Source organism: Chrysemys picta, chromosome 1 (assembly GCF_011386835.1).
Source record: "Chrysemys picta bellii isolate R12L10 chromosome 1, ASM1138683v2, whole genome shotgun sequence".
Classification (NCBI taxonomy): domain Eukaryota; kingdom Metazoa; phylum Chordata; order Testudines; family Emydidae; genus Chrysemys; species Chrysemys picta.
Genome location: NC_088791.1, coordinates 89,154,778 through 89,179,703, shown reverse-complemented (window position 1 = coordinate 89,179,703; position 24,926 = coordinate 89,154,778). Strand labels below are relative to the sequence as shown.

The following is a 24,926-nucleotide window of genomic DNA, read 5'->3' as shown; positions in this document are numbered from 1 at the left end:
TTGGCCACAGTTCCCAGCCAATGGGAGCTGCAGAGTCAGCACTTGGGATGCGGTTTGGCTTCAGTAGCCTCTGGGTGATAAAGCCTGATTCCAGGAGACTCCCAGAGAAACCAGGAGGGTTTGCAACCCTAGCATGGAATTAGCTCACAGCTAGGAGAACCTCCTGAGCTGGATTGGCAGGGCCTCCTCCCAGGCGTGCCTCAGGGGTGAGGCACCGCAAGGCTAATGGGGCTTCTCCAGGGGGCGAGAAAACCCCCTGTACATCTGGTCACAGTGCAAGTATTCCTTCCAGTTGGTTCCCATATCCCGTAGTGATGTTTCAGCCAGTTTATACTTGGGGAGTAGAATTCCCACACTATTAAAGCTGATTTCTCCTAGGTCCCCTCTATGAGTATGTACCACTCTAACTATATGGCTTATTTAATTGGCAACACTTTCTACCAAGATGGCTATCCATGGGCCTGATCGTGCAAGCTAAGGAGCAAAGGATGCTTAGCACCTCAGAAGATCACATCCCAGGTTTCCTGAGGCCAGGAAATGCCATTGGTCCTTGAGTTCTGATTTAATGTTCTAGACCTGTCCAGGCATTAAATCATAGACGCTGAAGGTGGAAAAAAGGTTCCAGTCAGTCATCTTGCGCATCTCCCAAAATAAAGATATACACAGTAAATCTTGACAATGCTGATATTGGAACTGGGTCCTACTTATGCCTAGAGTGAGATTGAGGCATAGACACTATGGCAGCAGTGGCCAACCTGTGGCTCCGGAGTCACACACGGCTCTTCAGAAGTTAATATGCGGCTCCTTGTATAGGCATCGACTCCAGGGCTGGATTTACAGGCGCCAACTTTCCAATATGCTGGGGGTGGGAGGGAGGGGTGCTCAGTGCTCAACCCCTGGCTCTGCCACAGGTCCTGCCCCCACTCCACCCTTTCCCACCCCCTCCCCTGAACCTGCCGTGCCTTTGCTCCTCCCCCTTCCCCTCCGAGCCTCCTGCACGCCATGAAACAGCTGATCGGGAGGGGCGGGAGGGGGAGGTGCTTATTGGTGGGGCTGCCAGTGGGCGGGAGGCACTGGGAGTGGGGTGGGGGAGGTGATGGGGAGCTGCTGACGTATTACTGTGGCTCTTTGGCAATGTCCATTGGTAAATTCTGGCTCCTTCTCAGGCTCAGGTTGGCCACCCCTGAACTATGAGCTCCTGCCTTGGGCCTGAGATTCTGGAGTCATGGGACTGAATCAGAATCTCAACTTTGGTACAACTAAGTTTCTAGTTCTCATGGTTGTGAAGAAAGCTTGAAAATGGGAACCAAGCATAGCCAAGTGCAACAGCATTTGCCTGAGTTGCAGAGAACCTGACACAATAGCCTGGCTCACACCCAAAGGGAAATCCTCTCATCTGCACTAGCAACCATGTAGTAATAGTGCAGCATCATAGCAGAGTGAGCTTTGGTTTGGCAGGAAGAGCAAGACCTTCCATCACAGTCTCAAATACTTCTTTTTTAAAAAGGCAAAAATGTGTAAAATAAATGGAATTAAATTGTATTTTATATCCCTAAAGCTAGAAACATTTGTATCAAAATATTTACAATGACTGTATAGAATAAACACTCTGTCAAAGAAACAGCAAAGTACAGTACTAGAATATGTCCACCGAATTAACAAAGTCTATATGGAAAGAGAATGTAACAGAGAAAGTGTGAGAGAAAATACTGTTCATGCTACCCCTGCACCCATCAATTTTTTGTTGCCACCTAACTTTAGTTTGTGGGCATAACCACAGTGAGTCCTGACCTCTTGCCACTAACAATCTCCACTTACTATTTAAGCTTTTCAAAGGGACAGAACTGTTTGGATTGGATACCCTGATGCAGACAGTAACTCTATTCCTGCAATTATGACACGACAACGCTATTTTTTTCCATACAGCCTTTCGTGTGGGATTTTTCTTGTATAGGCATTAATTAACAAAGCCTCTCAGCACCCCTGGGAGGTAACAAATAGGTTAAGTGACAGAGTTGGGAACAGAATGCTGGATTCCTAACTCTCAGATTCTTCTGCTCTAACTACTAGGCCTTATTTCTTCTGCCATCAAATGTCTTTTTAGTTTGAGGTGACTGACAATGTCACTGTGGGGTCGGTGATTAATGCCCCATCCTGTGCTACAATGAGCGGAAAATATCTGTTACCTACAGGTAGTTATAAAAACCTAATTCAGTGTTTCAACAGTGAGCTCCCACGAGCCTAAGCCGGCTGCCTCAGCGGTCAGATTGGAAAGTCCCTTCAGTCCCATGGCTTATAGAGCACATGCATCACAAATCTGCCTGTTTATGGCTTCATAGGGACTTCCTGAGAGATACACAGCCAACTATAGTGGAGAAACACCTCCAGATGACTCTCTGGGGTGTGTACCACTGAGTTATAACTGCATTCTCCGTTACTAGGATCATTGCCTGCCTCCTTCCTTCCCTGGTTCCTCCCCTCCATTCTTATATGCTTCCCTCTCTCCCTCCACCTCTCTTCCCGATTTATTCATGGGAATTAGTCTCTTTCTTAAGTAGGAAACAGGATGGCAATGAATTTGCTGTTATGATATTTTTAAAAACTTGAATTTAGTCTACTTGAGCTGTTTCCAGATATAATGTCTTTAACCCTTCTAAAAACGTAACAAAAGGCCTGTCCCATTGTTCTCCGGGGCAAAAAGTCTTACCTCTCGCTCCCGCACCCACAATGCAGGCTAAAGAGAAATAGGGAGGAGAGGGGGGGGAAGTAAGATGCAGTGCTCATTTCCTTGAGGTGCCGCCGAGTCGGTGATGTGGAGTCTGGTGGTTCCTTAAGGCACAGCCTGACTTTGCGAGGAAGGAGAGCAGAATTCAGGGGACAAGGCAGTTCGTTTGTAACTTCAGGGCCCAAGGATCAAGGAGGTGCTGGCTGGATTGGAGGAGCTGTTTCTCTCTCTTTGGTGGATTCATTTGTGGTGAGTGTTTTTTGGTGTTATTGGCCAAACAGTTCTTCCAGCTGAATGATTCCTCATCCTCCCCATCCCCAATTTCTAACCCTCCCCCTGCCCCTTTTACTCCTGCCAGCCTTTATTTCTTTCTAAGGACAAGGTAGAGAATGCCAATGATGAAGCTGAAGCAAAAGCAGATCCAGGCCAATATGAAGGAGTAGCCATGGTGGTCTTTAGGCGCTGTGAAGTAGTGTGGGAATCGGGCTGTGTAGATGGAGACTGCAATCAAAATGAACAGCCCTGTAGAAGGAGGGGAGGGAAGAAAGAATTGGAAGATATTTGAAAACCTGAATCTTTGCAGGATATCTCAGGCATGGGCCCTATGAAGATGATGGCCCATTTACTGTTGTAGGGCTGCTCGTGAGCATTGAGCACTGTATGCTAATTTTTTATCACAGGGTTTCTTGTGAGCACCAGGTCAGTACATCCTGGTTTGTTACTGGAAGGAGATAGGCCAAAGTTGCATACCGGAGCTACTCAGATCCCAGAGTTGTCGGGAATGGTACACAAATTTAGATTCTGGTGTGTTAGTCTCGGCTTCCTTACGAGTGCTGAAGCTGTACACGCTAGTGTGCATTTGGGCAGATCGCTTGCAGGTGGGGCTGCACACACGTGTTTGTTGTGTGCTCTTACATTAACACCGGGGTTTGCTATTGTAGGGTTTTTCATGAGTACTGGGGCTACTGGCACAGGCATTTCATTTTTTATTTTTTTTAATTACAAAACCACATAAACATAATGCACACACTGAAAACAGATCGAGGGGGGGGAAAGTGGATGACATTTTCGGGCTTGCCAATCTTGACAGTGATCCTTTATCTACTGACTGTTCTAGTCACTCTCAGGTGTAAAACCAATAACAAGTCAAACAACCTGCTTCCTCCAAACACATTTCCTTTCCCTGTTCCTCCCCTCCAATAAGAACTTCCAACTGAAGACTGTGATCTGTATCAACCCTTGGACCCCAAGCGCAGCACTTATATTGGGAATCTATTCGTAACTAGTGGGGAGCTCCGGAGGATTAAAAGCTATTATATTTGACTTGTACTCTCCCTCTTTCATATAGTCAGAGTCTGATCCAAAGCCGATGAAGTCAGAATCTCCCATTACTTTAATGGGCTTTGGGTGAGATCACCTTCTGTTTATGATTCACACACGGTAGGTGGGGGCTGGTATGGATAACTGCCTGGAGCAATAAACCAGACTGTAATCTGAAGTGGAGAATTAAATTGCCTCTGGATACATCTAACCTTTAGGTAAATGCCTGATGCCCTCCTTTTCAAAAAGGCAATAGTAATTAGGGATGGGTGGAGCAGGACAAGAGGATTTCTCCTCTTACTGCCTGATGGTGTTGACAGTTTGAAAACATTATTGGTGATCCCTGTTCTTTCTTGGAAAGACTCTGTTGTGTTCCAGACCATGCATTGTGAATAACCAAAGCAGTGACTGCTTTCCTGAAACAGCCATTTTGAATTTTACATCAGAGCCACTGTGTGGTGGAGCAAGATGCTCTGGGATTGTTTGGTTTATGCTGTGGAGAACAACCCGTCCCATGGTGGAGTCAATGATAAAACCTTCAGACATTTTGATAGGGCCCATTGAATCCAGAGGGAGGGATACCAAAGCAGTTTACAGGCAATGGACAAAACCATTCCAGCAGGTATACACTTGCATCTTCCATTCAATCCAATGGAATTCCACTGGTGCAGCAATGGGGATGGTTGCACTAATTGTGTGTGTGTGTGTGTGTGTGTGTGTGTGTGTAAGAGCTAGATTGAAAATGGTAAGTATTTCCAAAAGAAATTTAATCATTTTGATTTTTTTTTTCAAAAATATTAATGGAAATTTTCTCGCTTTTTTTTTTTTAATGAAAAACAAAAAGTGTTTTGGTTCCTTCCCTCATCCCTCACCCCTCAAAATCAGTTTTTTGAAAACTGAATTTTTTTTTACTAAAAACATTTTGATTTTCAGTTTTTCAGCATAAAACTGGAAAACTTCAAATATTCAACAAAAAATTCCTTATAGGAAACAGCCATTTTTTGTTGAAAAAGTTTTGATGGACACTTTTCAACCAGCTCTATAAGCATGGGCCAACTTTGGGGAAGGTATGGGGGGGGGTCATTCCCCCCCAAAAAACTGTATACGTTGATAGTAGGGAGGCGAAATGTAAAGGTTCAGATGACCTCAAACAGCCTGAGTCATGGCCAACCCGGGGCAGGCCTCCCCCTTACCCTCAGTCTCCCCTTCTGGAAAGCAGCACCTCCTCCCTGCAGGGCCCAGCTATTGCTCCGGCCTCTCCCCGCGGGCTGCAGCTCACAGCTCGCCTGGCCTCCAAGGTTACTTGACTGGTGGTTCCACCAGCTGCCACGAAGGGGAGGGGGAGGGAAAGGGGTGTGTGTTACATGCGTGCACACACACACACACGTTTAATCCTTTTAGCAACCTGATGCAGAGAGACTGGACTTACAGCAAATCAGCATGATGGCTCCAGTGATATAGAAGCGTTTCCCTTTCTCCATGGTGAAGAGCTGCACCACGAACATGACCAATGAGACGAAGGAGAAGATGATAGCCAGGATCATGAAGGCTTGCACTGCCTTGAGGGAAGCTGGCAATACAGAGGTGGAAGGGGAGAGAGAGAGTGTATGTTAAGATACTGTCAGTATCACAATGTACTGTAGGCCTTCAAACTATACAGGTCGTATCAAAACCTAAAGAAAATGTCTCTTACGCATATCCCCTTCAGCGAATGCAATCTGATGGCATTTCCCAGCATCGCAGTTTAGCCAGAGTCCTGTTGAGTTTGTTCCCTGGGCGGAGGTACCTGCCATCCAGACCTGAAATGGAACAAAACAGTTGTGTCAATGCTGTTGCTCTTGACCATTCTGGCAATGATTACTCCAGCCTATTACCTGATCTGGCCCTAAGGGGGACAATGACTGCTGGAAGCTTGTGTAGAGACAAAACCTTCCTGGTGTGCATGGAACTCATGAAGAGCTAAAGTTGTCTGGGATAAGAGATTTGAAAGACTTGAGATGTTTAGTCTAGATAGAAGAAGAGTTGGGGGGGGGGACTCAATTACAAAAATATAGTGAAAATTGCTCTTAGGTTCCTTTTTGTCCTGCCCTGTAATGTGACAATAAGGGGCCACTCAATTACATTAAAGGGCAGTACACTTAGAACAAATAGAAAATTGAAATAGTTAACCGGTGGAACTCACAGTCACACGAGGTCACTGGGTGAATATTGGATGAATTTTGAAAAGGACTAGATAATTGCATAGACATTGGTCAGTATTTTTAGCTAAGGCAGCTAAGATAAGAGTAAAACACATATGCTTTGGGGGTACAAAAAGATTGTCGGCAGAGGACAAACCAGGACTTTTTTTACCCCTTTTGTGCACAGCCTTTTCTAGTTGGTCATCTGCACTGTGGGTGTTTAGTTACGCTGCTGCTGTGTTGGCTTTGACGGCATTTGGGAGCAGTTTCCGTGTCCTGCAAATGGGGCGTGCACACAATGGAGGTGTCCTACGTGAATCAGAATGGGTGGACACGCCTCGACTGAAGGTGGCAATTGGCTGGAAGCCTTGATGTGGCAGGAATGTCACAGTAAAGCTGAAGCTTTGAGTTTGTCATTGTTATGGTGGCCTCCTTTGGGGGGCTCTAGACTCTGAATACATGTTTGCACAATTTTTAAAATGTGTGCAATATCCTCTCATTAGAGATTCTAGCCCCTCTTTTGGCTGTAGTTCTTTGTGTCAAAAATCTAGTAGGCGGGGCGGTCTATTCCCGTCTAGGTCTGCTGTGCCAGACTTCTCTAGACCACCAGAGTGCAGGATAAACTGAGAGGTCACTGGGTTTTTTGAGCATTTTAGCTCTGTTTCTTCCCTCTTGTTGTGGGGTTTCAAGGCAGCCGCTTAAATATGATTTGGAGGCTGTTGAATAATTTTCAGACAGAGGCTGCCACGAGGGGGCAGCATAAACTAAGGCACAGGAATAGCTCTGTGTTACACATAAATGAGTGCGTTGCTGCCTGTGCAGGTGAAGTCCCTGAAAGACAGGAGAGTTCTTCGTGTGTATTTGGCTATGAAGTTTAAAATGGAGCTGGGCTGGCTGCTATAAAAATGGTGGCCTGCCCCTTTGCCTCCCTTCTGCTGCAAAGAGGACTGGGGAGGAGGGGGTCACTCTGTAGTGGAGTATACAAGCAAGACCATTTGTCTAAAATAGCATCCGTCTTTATAAGTTCTTTGAGGCAGGGACTGTCATTTTACTATATGTCTGTACAGTGCCTAGCGCAGCAAGGCCCCAACCTAGCTGAGGCCTCTAGGTGCTAACGCTATATAAATAACAATCTGCAGTGGAACTGGATAGGATACAATTCCTAAGGGAGGGGGGCATATGCTTCCTTCAGGGTCTAAGCTCTTTAGCTGGCGGTATCAAGAAGAAATTTCCACGTGTGGCACAAGATTACGCACTTGAGTTCCAATATGGAGTTTGTGCTTTCTTTTGAACAATGAAGGAACAATTATTGGAGACAGTATACCCGACAAGATGGAGCACTAGGCTTTCCCAGTAGGTTGCTTGGCTAGATGAAGAATTGGTTTCCGCTGGTATGGCAGGATACGGGACATAATTCACCATTGGTCTGCACTGATGTGACAGCATTTGTTCCTTAACAAGCCTTTTATCTTCACTCTGATAAGAATTCTTGGTTTTCCTTTTTGACTTGGTGAGCAAGAGCATGTTGTTGGGAATAAATACTTAGACCGCAGCATCTTGACACCAAGTGGGATTTTTATCAGCTCTTTCCAGCTCAAGAAACTCTCCCCTGCAAATCTTTTGGTATTCACACTGCTGTGAGTTACTTGGCCATTGGCCCAACAATTTACAGTCATGAGTCCCCAGCAACACTTGGCCTTTTTGTGTTGTATGTATGTGCTCTTGGATCACATGCTCTGTGGAATCTGGGGAATTTTCAGTGTATGAACTTTCCGCAGCCAACTCCTCCTAGCCTGGTAGAAGATGAATTGCATGTGTTATATAACAAATCTTTTCTCCTAGGTTTGCAATAATCTCTTTATTTTGACCTATGATTTTAATGTCACAAGAGATCAATGATCTGTGTGCATGTGAGAAAACATGCCCTCTGTGATATTCACACAGCCCCGCTGACTTCAGTGACATTGCATGAAGGTATCTGAGGGCAGAATTTGACCAACTTACTATACTATACTATTCCTTGAACGTGGGTGGCACTAATGAGTCCAGAAGAATCTAAAACTGGTTCAGCCAATCAGATAACACATTATCCAAACGCTCTTTGTTTTTTCTTTTAAATGAGATGCCATCTTGTGTCATGGAATGAGCAATGAACTGGACTAGTCCATTTTCTCCATGTGGGGTGGGAGCTTATCGGGTGTTGCAATTTTATAGTATGTTGATAGATCTGCTGCATATTTCAGCTACTACAAAGTGCTTTTTGTTTGAACAGGGACCAGTCCTTATATGTGTTGTGTGTAGTATTTTATCATATAGATGATAATAAATGCTACCAATAACTGTTAGTTTTGCCCAAACAGCTCATGAGAACACTTTTTAGTTCCAGAAACAGACAAGCATCCACCGTATAATTATACAAGAGACTGTCTGGCAGATGGGCTGATAAATTTCAGCTCAAAACTATCCTCCATTAATCTCACTTGCTCAACTAGTTCTTGAATGGGGCGTGTACGGGTGGTTCCTACTATAAAGTTATGGGAGTGGAAACATCACCTTGAGGCTGCCTCTGTCTGTTTGAGTTCAGGATTAGGAACTTTTCTGTTCTCAGGGTGGCATTTAAATTAAAGTGGCTTGATTTTTTTCAGAGATCCATTTATTTCAAGGGAGTTACCCCAGCATAAAATTGGAGTAACAGAGCAGTGAATCAGGCTCCTTATGTTTTCTGAACAGCTCCTTTGCACATTATTATTTACTGAAAGAGGGTGCCCTACTCCCTAACTCTATAGACTGGCAACCCTACAGCGGAACCTTTCAATGGGATGTGGGGTTATAACCATGGAAGGGTTGAGCATTCAACATCTGCTGCCTGTCTTGTTCAGAGAGACAAAGTGGGTGAGGTAATAGCCTCAGTTTCCGTTAGTGAGAGAAACAAGCTTTCGAGCTTACACAGAGGCTGACGTGGCTACAACAATACCGACTTGTTCAGAAGCAGAATTACTTACGTTGGCAATGGTGGATACAAACAGCATGACCACGGTGGCAATGTGGACCACAAAAATACCAGCCAATAGCACCAACATCTTGGCTTCTTAGTCTGTGTGTGTGTGGTGGGGGGAAGGTCTCAAATGCAGATGATTCTGAGGGAAAAAAGTATCAGAGAAGAAAATAAAGGTGGGTGCTGGAACCAAGAACTTTGTTACAATAAACCAGTATTTACATGCAAGAAAGTAACCAGGTTTGTTCTAAACCCACTCCAGAAACATTGGCTTAGCGCTGAAAAAATATCTTAAAATACTAGTAACCCCCCCCCCCCCCCAACTCCCCAGCAAATCACTCCGAGTAGTTAGAGAGGAGCTGTAGCCACTGTAGCCAGTCTTCCAGGAAATGCATAGCAGGGTTTTGAAGATACTGTGGGTAGATTTTAAAAATAGGCCGACTATATGTCTGACCATTAATAAGGTTAGGTGCTGTGCAGGGTAAAGTGATATACTCGAGTCCCACGTGCCAGGAAATTGAGCTACTTGCCCACTGGGGCCATGGACGTCAGGAAGGATTTCCTTTTCCTCATCCCCCCACCCGACAATACAATGTTATCCAGTTGGTCTGGTGTATCATGAGTCGGTTGGGGTGGAGATTTGTCTTTCTCTGACACATCAGGTATTGGGCGCTGTTGGAGTGGACTACAGGACTATGCAGGCTGGTGGTCTGATCCATTTTAAGAGAGAATACCAGCATAGATGAACCACTGGGCTGTTCTAGAGGGGGAGAAAATAGACTACTGTACTTAGTGGCTCTATGGTCGGATCTAGTATGGTGGAAGATGGGATAACTGGAGTCATTGCGGGGCATGGATCATTCCCCATGAGTACCCAGCCCAGGCCGGGGAAGCTAATAATCCAACCAGCGGACCAAATTCAATGATGAATCCTGGTCACGTGCTATCTGAGACATGTTACACATATGCTAAGAAGAAGAACTGGAGTCAATGCTTTGCTCAGATCCTTTATTCCTAAAATGGAAATTGTTGCAGTTTCCATAAAAAAATCCCAAGCATTGGTCTGTAGTGAGAGCTACTCTTGATTTCCTTTTAAATTCAAGGAAATCTGCTTAATATATTACTGCATTAAGACACCCTACACATGTAATGTATCTGATTCCTTTGCATTATTCCCCTACGTGCAGCAGGACTTCTTGTGGTGTTTCTTGTCACTGATGAATATTTGATTTCAAAAGAAGCAAGATTTTAGGGACTAGCATTGGCGGGGTCTGATGGTGTTATTTAACCAAGGCTACTGTTTTCTTTTCTGTAATGATGAACTCTAAGGAGCAGAGGCCTGATATTGAGAACAGATTCACTCCCCCTGCACAAAAGTGGCAAGTGGAAAGCATTAGGATTTCAAATCTCACCTACTGACAGGACTCTTATCAGTATTTTGTACTTAGAGTCACAGAAATTAGAGATGGCAAAGACTTGTTGGGTCCTTTAGTCTTATCTTCTCTGGCCAAGAGAAGACTGCTCCTGAAAATGTGTGTGTGTGTGTGGGGGGTAAATAAAGGGGCTAAGTTAATTTCCTGCCCTCCCTCTCGTTGCTAGGTGAGAGCAGTGTTAAACACCTGCTTTATATTTGCAGTTATTCTGGGCCAGATGAGTCACGCAAGGAATCCAGCTGTAGCTTTCTGGATGAGGAGCAGTGACAATGCAATATAATACTGCAGTTACCATTTGTAATAACGACTGTCATACAGAAAGGCTTTGTAGAGTCACCCAAATGGCATATGTTACTCATTTACTCCACCTTCCCCACTCCTTCCCTTTCACCTAATTGAAGCCTTGTGTGTGTCAGAGCTGCTTTTAAAGATTACTAGGTTGTATCATCACAGTCCAAATACTATTTTCCCACACCTCATGGGGCTGCCAAGCTTTCCCACTTGCTTACCATTTGTCCAAAACCGGCATTAGCTAATAACCCACAGGAATTCCCGGAATTACAGAAATTGGAGAAAGAAGTGACCTCTGTGCCATGCAGGATTGCTCTTCACTGTAAATATCTGTGCTTTGTCCTGTCCAGTTTGCAAGGACTCAACCAATGGGGCTTCCACTGCTTCTCTTGGGAAGTTCTTCCACGGCCTAACAGATCTGACTAGTCGAAAATTGGTCCTGATATTCTGTCTCTCTTTGCCATGGCTTGCTTTTATCCCTCGGGTTACCCTAGAAAACTCCTTAGACTTCAGGATTTTCAGAGGTGGGGAGCACTCACACCTCTCACTGATGCTGTGCTACTCAGCACTTCTGTAAACCAGGCTCTAAGTGGATTCCTCCAGCACCTTTAATAATCTGTCATATGAATGCCCTGTGCTTTGATTCTGAAACTACATTGATTAAAGAGAACATGGACTCAACAATGCGGATAGGCTGTGAGAAATCATAGCTTCCCTGCTCCCTGAGATGAGGTCTCTGTGTACGGTCACCCAAACCACATTGGTCTTTCTTTACCACCATATCACATAGGAAGTTCATAACTAGAGGTCCTCACATTTTTTTCAATCTGAAAATATTTTGCATTGGAAAATGCCATTTTAATAAATTAAAATATTTCGGGGGGAAATGTTTTTTTTAAATGTATAATTGTTAAAGGACATTTAAAAAAAATATATTTTTAAAAATCCTCACCTGACCATGCTGACCAGAACATTCATTTTTAAATGTTTCTTTATTTACAAAAATAGAAAATAACTGAAATGTACCTTTCTGTTATAAAAATGTTCCACCCAAAAATTAAAAAAAAAAAAAACAACCAACCAAACCAAACCAATCCCCAAAAAATCACCACTAATAAAACAACCAAACATAAATTGATATTGGAATTTTTGTTTTTTTGTTTGCTGTGAATTTTCTTTTTCTGATCTGTTCTACTCACATCTAGCTTGCTGCTCACGATTGGTCCTACTTAGGTCACTTTTGGCATTACTAATTCCCGTGGCCACTCTCACTATACATGCTACCTAACGTGAGCTCCTCAGGGGATGTCGATTCCTAGCTTTGAGTCTTTCTGAGTAAAAGCATGACCACCCGCTCCGTTCATTGTCCCTTTTGCCCATTGAATACACAGTAGATAATAATCCCATGTATGCTCAGGGATTAGGGGAGAGCAAAATAATAGGTCTTTTCCATTTCTGACTGGGCTACATCTGCTTTTCTTCTCATTAAGGCACAATAGAAAGTGCCTTGTTGTTCTGCAGGAGTGAGGCATGTGTTCTCATCAGCTGGGTGGGGTCACATTGCTAGAACAGCAGCACATGCCGGGTGCATATCCTTTCTCCTCCTTTCCTCAATCTAGTTGCAGCTGGAATTGGAGTTTATCAGGTTTTTATTGGACTATGATTCAGTCCCAACCATCCTGGAGTTGCCAGTTTTTCCATTGGCTCACCCCAAAGAATTCAAACCTGCAATTACTTAACCCTGCAATTGCTCGGTGTAGCCTGTCCTTTCCAGGGCTGCATCTCACAAGCCAGGGAGGTGTCATGTCCAGGAACGAGGACCCCGTGGAATGCTCAGTAAGCCCTGCGGCAGCCCCCTACAGACATTTATGATGGGAAATCAGTCCCTGGGCCAAGGTGAGTGGGTAGAACAGTTACTGAAAGATGCCAGACTTGAGGGGAGGAGAGGACATGAGCTCATATGCCTGGTATTCACCTTGGATGGCTTGAGATGGAAGAGAGACTTAGTACTGGTGATGGTAGCTTGAGATTCTCCCCCCTCTTCCCCCACTCCCCCTGAGATCATGGCTGAGAGAATGCTATCAATGCACAGAAGTGCTAAAAATGAATAACAACAGCTTACATTCCTATAGCACTTGTCATCATGAAGGATCCTAAATTGCTTTTACAAACACTGCCCATACGGGGACCCCTTCACCAACTGCTGCAATGCAGCTTCTTCTGGGGAGGACACAGTGGTTGGTTCATAGCACAACTGCTACACTGCAGTTGACGGCAGGAAGACCACCATATCCGATTTTTTTACCAAAAAACCCAAAAATGTCATCTGCAGAGCGCATACACTTTTCAGGGGAAAAAATCATTTAGTTCAAACCCAACTTTCTGGCAAAATAGTTTGGATGGAAAATTTTCAACCAGTGCTAGTTGCCGCCTTAGAATTAGTGCAGACCAGCAGGACAGATAACAGAGCCGATGGCCCTAATCAGGGCCAGAATCATTTGGTAATGAAGGCGAAGAGTATACAGCAGAAGAGAAAAATACTGGATGTGCCACTCTACAGCTGGTACAAACTTATTGCTTTGGCACCAGCAAATCACCAGGGCAATGCTACTTATGGTATCACCACGATCAGGTGGCTGAGGACAATGCGTCACCTATCACAAATTCGTAGAACTATCCCACAGGCTTGCCTCTGGTAGATACAATATCTGAGCACCCCGGGGCCATCGCAGTTTTGTCAGACCCTGTGATGCGAGCCTGCTGTCTCACAATGGATGGACTCAATTGTCATGATACAAAGATGCAAAGATCATCCTGCCATTGTGACATTATTATTTTTCCCACAGAACCAATACCAGAGAGTTGGTGGCCCTACAGATTACAAAGGCGAAACATCATCGATGGTCCATGTATGGTCTGCTTCTTGTTTCAGACCCGAGTGAGGCCAGAGGCCCTGTTGACACAGGGTTTATGTGTCAATGTGCAGGTAGCATGGTACAAAGCCTTGAGAGTCTGCTCTTGATTCACCTGTCTGACTCAGTTTGCAAAGCAGGTGCCTTTTATAAAGATGTGGGTGATTTGGCAGCTCTCTCTGCAGAGAGATCTACTCTCTTGGGAGTCTGTGCGTGTGTACATGTGCTTTGGGAGTCTTTGGTTTAAGGGGTGTGATTAAAAGGCCTTACTAGGTGCACAGCTTGGCTTTACAATAACTAGCGGGGATATACCAACCACCTCCAAGTTTTCTAATGGGTGTAAACATAAAGGAAAGAGAGGAATTGCACAGGGTGGCCCAACGGGCTATAACTGAGAGTAATGGGCTGAAATTGAGCAAACAGAATGTTTTGGCTGGGGATCAGGAAACATTTTCTATTAGTGAGTGAGGTCTGTTATGCTGTGGAATAGTCTCACGAGGGAAGTGGTGGAAGACTCATCGCTTGAGTCACTTATAACTGGACTGGACAAAGCCCCAGAGAACGACTCTAGGGAACAGTCCTGCACTAGGAGGATTGGAAAAGATGATCTGACAGGGTTTTTCCTCTGTGATGTCTATGATTCATTTGAGAGTGGGTGAATCTCGCAGTACTAAAGGCAAGCGCTGAGAAATTGGCATTTTCTCAGGAAGAAAAGCCCTGGAGCGCCAACTCATGTGACAACCTCAACAGAAACACCGAAGCTGTCTTGGTAGGAGGGAGGGGAAGAGAGAGCTGCCTGAGGTCTAACAAGCTGCCAACAGCCACCGCTGGAGGAAAATACTGTAGGGAGAAAGGGAGGGGCTGAGTGCCTAAAAAGGGAAGCAGAGAGAGCAGGGAGGGGATAAGGGGAAACTAGAGTTAATGGGAGCCACAGAAATATTTCAGTGGCTTAGTGATTAGTAATAATAAGATACTCCATGCTGGTACTTTGAGGCAGCTCAGGAACTGAGGGAGGGAGCATACGCACCTTGCCACGTTAAGAGTCTCAGGATTTGTATTCCTAAAACTGGTTAATTAAATGTGTAAAATGTTTGGGAGGGCCTGGAACGCACAGTGAAATAATGAAAAGGAACAGGGAGAGAAAAGAGCATGCATAGACGTGTCTGGTCGATGGGCTGGAGGCTGTGGGTATGCGTGTGTGATTTCTGTGTGTGTGTGTGTGTGTGTGTGTGTGTGTGTGTGTGTGTGTGTATGCATGTTTATTTCTGTGCATGTGTCTCTGTGAGTCTGCTTTTGTTTGCATGTGTGTATATTTTCTCTGTGGGTATGTCTGTGAGCTTACCTGCATGTGTTTGTTTTATTTTTGTGTGCACATATTTATCAGTTTGAGTGTAGCTGAGTTTGGCTGTGTGTGTGTGCGCGCGCGCGCGTGCGTGTGTGTGTTAGTGCACATATTATAGAAAATGGTTTATGATCAATGGCCTGTGATGGGATGTTAGATGGGATGGGATCTGAGTTACTACAGAGAATTCTTTCCTGGGTATATAGCTGGTGAGTCTTGCCCACATGCTCAGGGTTCAGCTGATCGCCATATTTGGGGTCGGGAAGGAATTTTCCTCCAGGGCAGATTGGCAGAGGCCCTGTGGTTTTTTCGCCTTCCTCAGTAGCGTGGGGCACGGGTCACTTGCTGGAGGATTCTCTGCACCTTGAAGTCTTTAAACCATGATTTGAGGACTTCAATGGCTCAGACATAGGTTAGGGGTTTGTTGCGGGAGTGGGTGGGTGAGATTCTGCAGCCTGCGTCGTGCAGGAGGTCAGACTAGACGATCATATTGGTCCCTTCTGACCTTAAAGTCTATGACTCTATCATGATCCCAATAAACTGTCCTTTAAAGTTATAATACAGTACGCTGCTATCAAAAGCCTGAGCGTGAAATCTGCCTGAAGACTATTCTGGCTCCATGTAGCCTTTAACTGAAGGGGGATGGTTAACTAGGCACACTGCTGCTGTGCCTTTCCCTCCAGTTGTTGTTCCTCTTGAAAGAAAGAAAGAAAGAAAGAAAGAAAGAAAGAAAGAAAGAAAGAAAGAGCTGACGTAGTAGGGAATATATTTGTGAATATATTCTTTAGCTCTCTTTTTTTTTATGTCATCCCATAATATGAGATTAAGGGGGACATGGTGAAATGAATGGCTATCTAGTTTAGAACAAATTAAAGTGCATTACTTCTTTAGGCAGAGTATATTAGCTCTTCACTGCTGCAAGAGGTCATAAATCCTATTTGATTGTAAGAGGGCTGGGAGTTACAAACAATAATAACATGCACGTTCTTTATCACCAGGGTAATTAGATCTCCTGTCACAGGGTGTAAACTGATTTCCACAAGGGTCAGGAAAGAATTCCTGACATCTGATGAGGGATGGCAAATGCTCTGCTCCTGGGTGTTTGATGCAAAATCCTAGCAGTAAAATGGCTTACTTCAGCAATGCGTGTGATTTCCAAAGAGGGCAGCCACACCTTAGCAAACCCTTGCTCTGCTTGCGTTGTTTTATCCCTCACCCGTGAGTGTTCTGTGCTTCAGTCCCCTTGTCCTGATTGCTGGCTCGCCCTTCCACAAGGCGTAGTCTAGCCCTTAAGAGGGACACAGCTCAGACGTTACTCAGCAATGACAAGTGCTTGGACGTTGGACTCCAAAGTTTATAATGCCCAAGCAGACTTTGGCCTGAGCGAGCAATGTGGGGAAGGAAAGGCACTTGCCTTGTGCACCCTCTAAGCAGAAGATGTGTCCACACAGCAGCAAAATAATCACCAGGATGGCCTCCCAGGAGCTATAACTGTGGCTTGAAAGGAAAACAAGGGGTGGACAGCTGGCAAATGGAAACCTCCCGATTGATTTGGCGGCAAAATGAAGCAACGTGTTTCAGCAAGCATGGCCCATTGATTTTGCATGTAGCCCAGGAATGTCATGGTTCACGCCCTTCGACTGAGTTATTAGACTCTCACTGCAGGACTCTTACCTCCCCTGCTGCAGACACTGTGTTTCCTATTTGGTGGGTAAATCCTATACCCCAAATTTCAGCTTAACAAGCAGGATCCCTCCTTCAAGGGGGGATTGGGTTGGGGCGGGATGGGTGGGAAGCGGAGGAGATTGAATCCTCTACGCCTGGCCTTAAGGTCTTCTCTACCATGAAAATGAAACAAAAGAGAGCAGGCCACACTTGGCATTAGTGGGAAAGCTGCTCCCAGAATGCCCTCTGCTCCACTGTGATGCTGCAACCTGTTCAAGAGGGGTTGGTGGATGAGGCTGCAGCTTTGGGGAGGATTTTTCAAGTGCATCATGGAGGTTAGCGTTTTGCATGTTGGCTGCTATAGCAGCTGAGTTTATGTCTTATGTTTCTAAAGCTCATGCTTCAGGGTTTCAGCCGGTCTCCAGCAGTGGTCAGGAAGGGATTTTCCTACCCCCGCCCTCAATGTATTCTGGGAGGATTTGGGATTTGGGGTTTTGGGGTTTTTTTGCCTCCTTCCTCTCAAGCATCAGGGATGGCCCAGGCTGGAGATGGGACATTGGACAGGGTGGTCCAGGGCTCTGAGGTGGCACCAATCATTCTTTCTCTCAGGCACTTGGTTGGTTGCTCACATGCTCAGGGTATAACTGATTGCCACATGTAGGGCTGGGAAGGGATTTTTCGCCAAGTCAGATTGGCAGGTACCTGTGGCATTTTTCGCCTTCCTCTGCGGCATGTGGGTGTGGGTCACTTGGCAGGACTATCTGAGTAGATCTCACTTAATCATTTCAGGGGCCTTGGGGATTGATGCACCTGGGTCCCTCCTATTCCCTGCCTGTGGCATATAATAGTCTAGTCTCTTGTGGGTTGTAATATTTTGGTCTAATTTTGTTTGTTAGGTTTAGTGAGCAGGTGATATACAGGGGGGTCATGTTAAATCCAGTGCTCCCTTCTGGCCTTAAACATCATGACTCTATGAGGCACTTTTCAAAAAACCCTCTAAGATTTATAGAAATCCTGCCAGCAACTGCAGTCCCATCCAGATGCTCCTTCAGAAGGTAGTCTCGGAGCAGCAAGCATTGTGAGAAAAGAGGTGTCCTGGAACGCTCTGTGCCCCGCAGGGAACTTCACATGAGCAGGCAGGGTGGTGATATGTTGGAAGAAGAAGCCCCCAAACCCATTCAGCACCCTCTTGTTTGTCTCTATGAGCACTTGGCTTGCAGGAAAGAGCTTTGAAAAATTAGGACTCCATCTTCAAATGTTGGGATGGGAAGTGAACCCCCCACTTGGGCAGGAGAAGACAAAGTATCTCAGCTCTTCATCCCTCCTTTTTGCCGGAGAACAGAAGCAAGAGGGAAAGTAGGAATGAAATTCTCTGAGCACTGACCTGCCCTTTCTTCTGCTACTGTTCAGATGGAAGGGGACACTAACATAAAAGCGAACGTGTCTACTGTTGAGAAAGTGTGAGTGCTGCCCAATCTTGCGGGAGGAGGTCCACCACGGGTATTTTAGTGCAAACACCCACTTGGATGCCCATTCTGGTTCCTCAGTGCATTGCACACCAGGTACAGTGCTCGGTGTGATGACAGCTTCTGCCCAACAGGCAGAGGGAATTTAGGGGAGGACTGGAAATCTGCCATTGTACAAGGGACGTCTGACACGTGGCTGCAAGCTGACATGCACCATGAAATCCTCTGGCAGAGGGAGGGGAGGCAGTGTTAGTGCAGAGATCATCTCCCTTCAATATGGGGAAATTCAGGAACACATATTGAGGAAGGTTCTGGCTGTCTGCCATGCTGTGCTGCCTGGGAGTCATGCAGCAGGCTTATGGACAAAGTTAAGGACACTTTTAGGTCTGAATTCCCCTATACTGGGTCAGTTTAGCCAAGTGAATGTCTACACGGCAGCTGGAGGCGGCTTCTCAGCATGAGTAGGCAGACACGCACTAGCTGTGCTCGAGCCAGCATGCTAAAAATAACCGCGTTGCCATAGCGGCACAGGTGACAGCTCGGGCTAACCCACTGAGTACAATCCTGCCGGACCCCCGCCTGGCTATCCCAAGCTACCGTTGTGGCCACACTGCTATTTTTACCACACTAGCTTGAGCAGAGCTCATCCGTCTACCTGTGCTGGGAAGCATCCTCCCAGCTGCTGTCCAGGCATACCCCCAAGATCCCTGCCTTGGGGCCTCTCTCGAAATACCAAAGCAGCCAATCCGCAACATTTCATTTCCTGGCATTGGGTCTGTTTTCAAGCTCTCTAGACAGAGCCCATGCTCCATTGCAAGCCATCAGACGGCTACAGTACTTTATTGTCACGCCCTTGTATCGCTTAAGAATGGAACAAGTTGAAGGCCCCAAAGATGCACCCTGCAGGCCCTATACAAGCAGAGAGGACCTTGCGTGCACAGCTCTCTCTACCCAAAGAGGGAGAGAGGTGGTGTCAGCTTCCCCTGTGGCACTGTGCCCCACTCCTCCAGAATCAGAGGATTCTTTGTGGGGCCCACAATCCCTGGCCCACTTCCCTCAGGTTTTTCCATGGGAGGGATTCAATCCCCCTCCTTATGAGTTTTGAAATTGGATGACCAAAAGGTACAGACTGCTTCCGAGTCAGACACACCTGATGTGCCGCTGTCATATAGAAACTGCACAAAATACCTGCAGAACAATCTAGGCTGAGGTGACTCCATCAGGATCGCCTGCATGAGTAAAACAAACAGGGTTTGTTCCTCCCTCACTTGAAATGGTCTCCTCTCAGAAGCACTGTTGTTCAAAGGGCGCACAGCCAGGCTGGCACTTAGGAGACCTAGGTTCTAGGCCTAGCTCTGCCTGTGACCATGGGCAAGTAATAGCCCTTTTGTTTTCCTGCCTCTCTTGGTCTGTTTAGACTGCAAGCTCTTTGGGGTAGGCACTGGGTGTGTCTAGTACCTAGCACACAGGGACCCCAATGTTGGTTAAGGTTTCTAGGCATTACAGTAGTAGAAGTAATAATAATGACCCCAAGACACTACAGCATGCAGTGGCATTACTACACTATTTTGGAGCCATCACTCCAGCAGCATGTAATTGTGTGTCTTCGAGCGGGGCTGCTCTGCATTGTCATGTTATAGGGAAATAATCTGTGTTTAAGCACAGGAAAAACCTCTTTGCAGTCTCAGTACTTACCCGCCCCCACCTCCCAGGCATTTGTGCAAAGAGTTTGGGTGGAAGGAGGAGGGTAAGTCTGGCAGATTTGAAATCCTTTTTGGCAAACATCTCGGATTGCTGTGGGGGACGCCTAGTGGGCCAGTGGAGCTATCCCAGGGATGAACTTGGCCCCATCTCCTCAGGCACATCACGTCCCGTGCCCTTCGCTGTGTGTATTCAGAAAAAGGAACTCTCTCCTCATTACAGAGATGTTGAAATAGGGCACGCCTGAACAAAGCCAGTCTCACCAGTGCCTTCCAGCAAAAGGCCACTCAGTCATTATTTTCTTCCTCCAGACCTTCTCAAATGTATTTTTAGTATTAACAACACCAAATAACTGCTTTCACTACCAAAAGTGCCTTTCACCCAGAAGGATCGGTAAGAGCTCTATAGCCTCTCTCTGTCTTGGTCACTTCACCCACCACTGAAATGCAGCTGCCTCTTGGGTGGAAGGCAACAGCTGCAAAAGTGCACAGCAACAGGCTAAACTCCTACTATCTGCAGACAGACTGAGAATTAAATGGGAGCAGTGCTGATTTGAAATATATTTAGGGGAAATGAGAGAATTGCTGGGGAAAGGCGTTTAGTGTGGGAGGAGGGTTGAGTGAGAAATTTGCCAATTTCTGCAATGCTCTACTTCCCACCAATAGGCTCCCACCACTCCACTCATTTATCCCCTCCACTTTTTCCATGCAACTCTCCTATTGCTTTCAACACTTCTCTCGTCTGCCTTACTCTTATTCTCATCACTCCCAACCCCTGGGATTTGGCTGCCAAGAAGGCGTAACATGCAATCGTATTGTTCATATGTCTTTGGTTAGAACTTCTGGTCCGCTTCAGTCTCACTAGCTAGGATTCTGAGAAGGACCCTCCCAGCTCTGATTTGAGTTGTGCCAACCCTTTTGCCGTCAAAGACTTAAGTTTTAATTATTTTGTTAAACCGGTGACTTGCAAACCACTAATAAAATGGGAGAGCTTTGACACACACGCAAAAGCATGAGGGACATCTGAAAAAAAAAAAAAGGCCAGATTCTGATCTGAGTTGAGCTGGAGTAAATCTGAATCAGGACTGATTTCAGAGAGACCTGCGCCGAACTCCAAAGCTTGCAAATGTGTCATTGCAACAAAAAAATGTGTCAAGCATCTCCCTTACTCCACACTGCACAGACGGTTCTGCTGTGTCTCTCTCACACCCTCAAGGCAAGAATAGAGTTACCTTAGCAAGCAGCATGCAATTGCAGTCAGACTCTGTAGTGCCTTCTATTGGTGTCTCAGCCCTATGTGTGGCTGGATTTCAAAGCAAAATATAAAGGCATAAGTGTTTGCCATTAGTGAGTCGCACTCAGAGATATAGAGAACCATGGAAATGAGGGAAAAGGGAAAGACAGCTATTAGATCAAAGGAATGGGAGATACTGAATGGAGAAAGCAGTTGCAGAGGATTTTGTGAAGAGGTCTTACCCTGTAGTGGGGCTGGTTCTGGCACCTTTAGAAGAAGGAGCTTGCTTTGCCTTAGTCCTGTCTTCTTGATGTACAGAGCTGCAGTGGAGGGAGTGCCCTGCCTGCTGGAGTTATAAGTTTCCTCTGCTGCTGTGTCAGGATGTGCAATGGGGTGGTGTCTTTTCCCTGCGTTTTAAAGGAGTTTCTATTAATCAGTCTAGCTTTAAAGAAAAAAAAATTAATAAGCTACGCCCTGCTTCCTTGGCAGCAAGTCAAGAGTCACTGGGAGGAAACCAGCAACTCAAAGAAATCTCTTGTGGAGTTCTGTCTGACTCAGAGCACAGTACAGAGACCACAGCCTGGAAAAAGGAATGACATGAATCCAGATGAGTAATAGAAGGCATCCAAACAGCATCTGTTTACAAAAACGGACTTCTGGTTACCAGTTTTTTTTTTTAAATCTATAGTTACGAATGTGGTCAAAGATACAATGCACTCAAACAAACAAATAAATGTCCCTGCATAGGGCGTGGTGATGTCTGAGTGAGTCACTGAGCACCACACCTCTCTACCACCTTCAGGAAAAGGGGGACTTGCTGAAGGGAGCAGGGAAAGGGGATATTGATCATTCCTGTAGAATGGGACTGAGTGATCCCTTTGGAAAAACACTATGGAGCCGAGATCCCCAACGGCAGTCCCTGAAGCAGTGGAGCCTGATGGGGATGGCTTGCCTCCTTGTGTCCAGGTGAGAGCAGGCTGGAAGGAGAGCTGAAATGAGGAGACAGTGTGAGGAACTGTTTTCAAAGGATAATACACTCATCACACTAGAGACATCCAAAAATACAGGAATGCTTTCCCATGGCTGAGGCACCTTAGGGCTGTGAGATAGTTGTGACTGGGAAGGAGAGGGTCTGGGTGATGGTGAATGGCAAGGAGATGGCATCCATACCAAGCTCTCCTGTTAAAAATGTGGCCCCACTAGGAAAGAGTTTGAAATCCTCTGCTTTAGGGAATAAGCCTGCATTTGCCGAGCGGAGCAGTGACAGACAAGATAAGGCTTTTCCATCTCTAATGACGAGAACGCTGGAGTGTTCTCATAAAAAGGAAGCAGATGCTTTTTGAAGTCTGAGCTAGTGAAAAGAAATACTGGCTGTTTTTCAGACTACTCCCTCTGTCTGGCACTGCTGCCTTTTCTGTGACCCCTGTCTAGTTTTAGCGCAAAGCACCCAGCTTAAACTGGGATGTAGCTGGCAGGAGAGAGAACTGCTCACATGTGCCGAGTGCAGTCTCAGCTTCATTGAAGTCCATGGGAATTTTGCCATTGATTTCAGTGGAGACAGGGCTTTATCCCCCAGCTACAGCATAAGGCTAAATGGGCCCTAGCTCACCTGGCTGTTTTGGTGACATCCTCTAGAGTAGTCCCGGAAAGCGGAGGTGAAAGGTACATTTTCTTCCCAGCCCCAGAGAGGCTGTTGGCAGAGACACTGCCCCATCACCCCTTCCTTGTTCTCCCAGTTCTTTTACTAGAGTGAGTGATGCTCATCTCAGCTTGGGGTTTTCATTTTCTCATCGGGCAGCTGGCAGAATGCTTGTATGATGGCTTCTCTGAGACACAACTCTGAGCCAACTTGCCTAAAACACACTGCGACGGCAAAGAAGTGGGCACTGGTGGGAAGTGGTGTGCAGAGAGATCTATGGTATGTACAGCACTCTTTGTATGGATAAAGGGAATTTGAGTCACACAAACTGCCATACCAGATCAGTCCATCTGTCCGTCCAGTTCCAGCACCAGCTGCTTCAGGGGAACGTTCAAGAATCCTTGAGTAGACAGGTATGGAATAACCTGCCTACAGGAAGAAGTTTCTTCTTTACTCTCCATCTGGAAGTCTTGACACTGAGTTAGAACAGAAACTTCACCAGCCAGGCCACATACAGTGACCAGTGCACCAAAGGATGGTCATGGGAGGGATGTTTGTACCATTGAAGTTGTTATGTCAGTGACTGCCATCTTCACTGGCACTGCACCCATGGAGTTAGAGACAATAGTGAGTAGCATGTTGGTTACCCTTGCTCACAGCAAGCGTAACCCAAACAGTGGTGCAAATGCCAGCCTGCTGTTGGGGACAGTCTTGTGTGTGGACCCATGGTGATGTTACGGGCAAGCTGGGAAGTCCACATTGTGCTTAGTATCCCAGATCTCTTGAGTGCAAGCAGGAACTTTGAATTTCCAATGAGAGAAGTGGCAGCTTCTCTCCAGGTATACACATCCTTGGTCTGTCTGTCTTTCTAGTCTGGTAGGAAGGGTGGAAGTGAGACAATAAATTATCTCTTCCTAACTGTGTTAAAAGGTAGCATATCATTTTAAATAGATTAAATGAAATGTCTTTACACTCATAAATAACCAGAGGAACTCACTGCTTCAGGGTATTAGTTTAATATATATATATAGAGAGAGAGTAAGCAGTTGTTTATATAACAAGAATAGCATTTATAGCAACATTAGGTAGGATCAAAATGAAGGTCTGTCAAGCCTCATTTAAAAATGAAAATTGATTATCAGGAGAGGAACTGGATAATTATCCCGACATATTTTATATTGCCCAATGAAGAGCATTACTGGGACTGGAGGAGAAAAGTATGCTCAACCTCCCTTTGAAGCATCCAGAATTGGTCACTTATGGAGGGTGGGATACCAGACTACAGAAACCAATGGGCTATGCTCTTATTGTATAAGGATTTATCTTAAAACAAAGGTTTGTTTGAACTATGGATATCCAAAGAGCATGTTAGATTTATCAGAACTCCTCAGCATACAAATTAAACAGGAGAAATTGTAGCACTTGGGTGTATTCTTTTTATAATTCTTTCAGACAAAAATACACCTCATGTCTACGTTAATCCCCAATCCAATTTCTGTCACTTACTGCCCTAATGTATTTGATCTCTCCACTGCACACATGCACAAATCAGTTTGTCACATCATGGGAGACTGCTGTGGGAAATGTCAGAGGTCATCAAAACAGGAGATGAACTCCATGCAATTCACTGCACCTCTATTTGTCATTTCTCGAAGTGGGTGGAGTCAGGAGCAACTTTAAGGTTTAAAATGTAAATTAGTGTAGCAGCTGTTCTAGAAATGCCAGAAACAGTTACAATAGGTCATTTGTAATGGGCTTTGAAAGGCTTTCGTGGCAGTGCTGGTTCGTTAATATTGCATACACTGTTTTCAGGTTTTACAGTTGATGGGTATGCACATTCTGGGGATCGCCATGTGATATGATAATTTGAAGCAGCATATGATACATTTCAGAACCATGTGATAAATTGTGTTTGTCATGCATGACCCTTCAGGGCTAGAAATGGGAACTTTCATTTATGCCACTGGAAAGGAGACAATTCCAGTTTTCTAGTGCGCATTACACGAGACTTGCTTAAAGTTCTG

General features: G+C 45.5%; 1 protein-coding gene across 1 annotated transcript; it reads right to left on the bottom strand.

Moving 5' to 3' along the window:
- Positions 1 to 1,527: 1,527 nt before the first annotated feature.
- Positions 1,528 to 21,844, bottom strand: EMP1 (epithelial membrane protein 1). The gene is made up of 5 exons (XM_005308919.5): positions 21,506 to 21,844; positions 9,228 to 9,362; positions 5,739 to 5,844; positions 5,475 to 5,615; positions 1,528 to 3,247 (listed from the first exon to the last, which is right to left on the bottom strand). The coding sequence occupies exons 2-5, from the start codon at positions 9,303 to 9,305 to the stop codon at positions 3,087 to 3,089; spliced, it is 486 nt and encodes a 161-aa protein (XP_005308976.1). The 5' UTR covers positions 9,306 to 9,362; positions 21,506 to 21,844; the 3' UTR covers positions 1,528 to 3,086.
- Between the last annotated feature and the right edge of the window lie 3,082 nt (positions 21,845 to 24,926).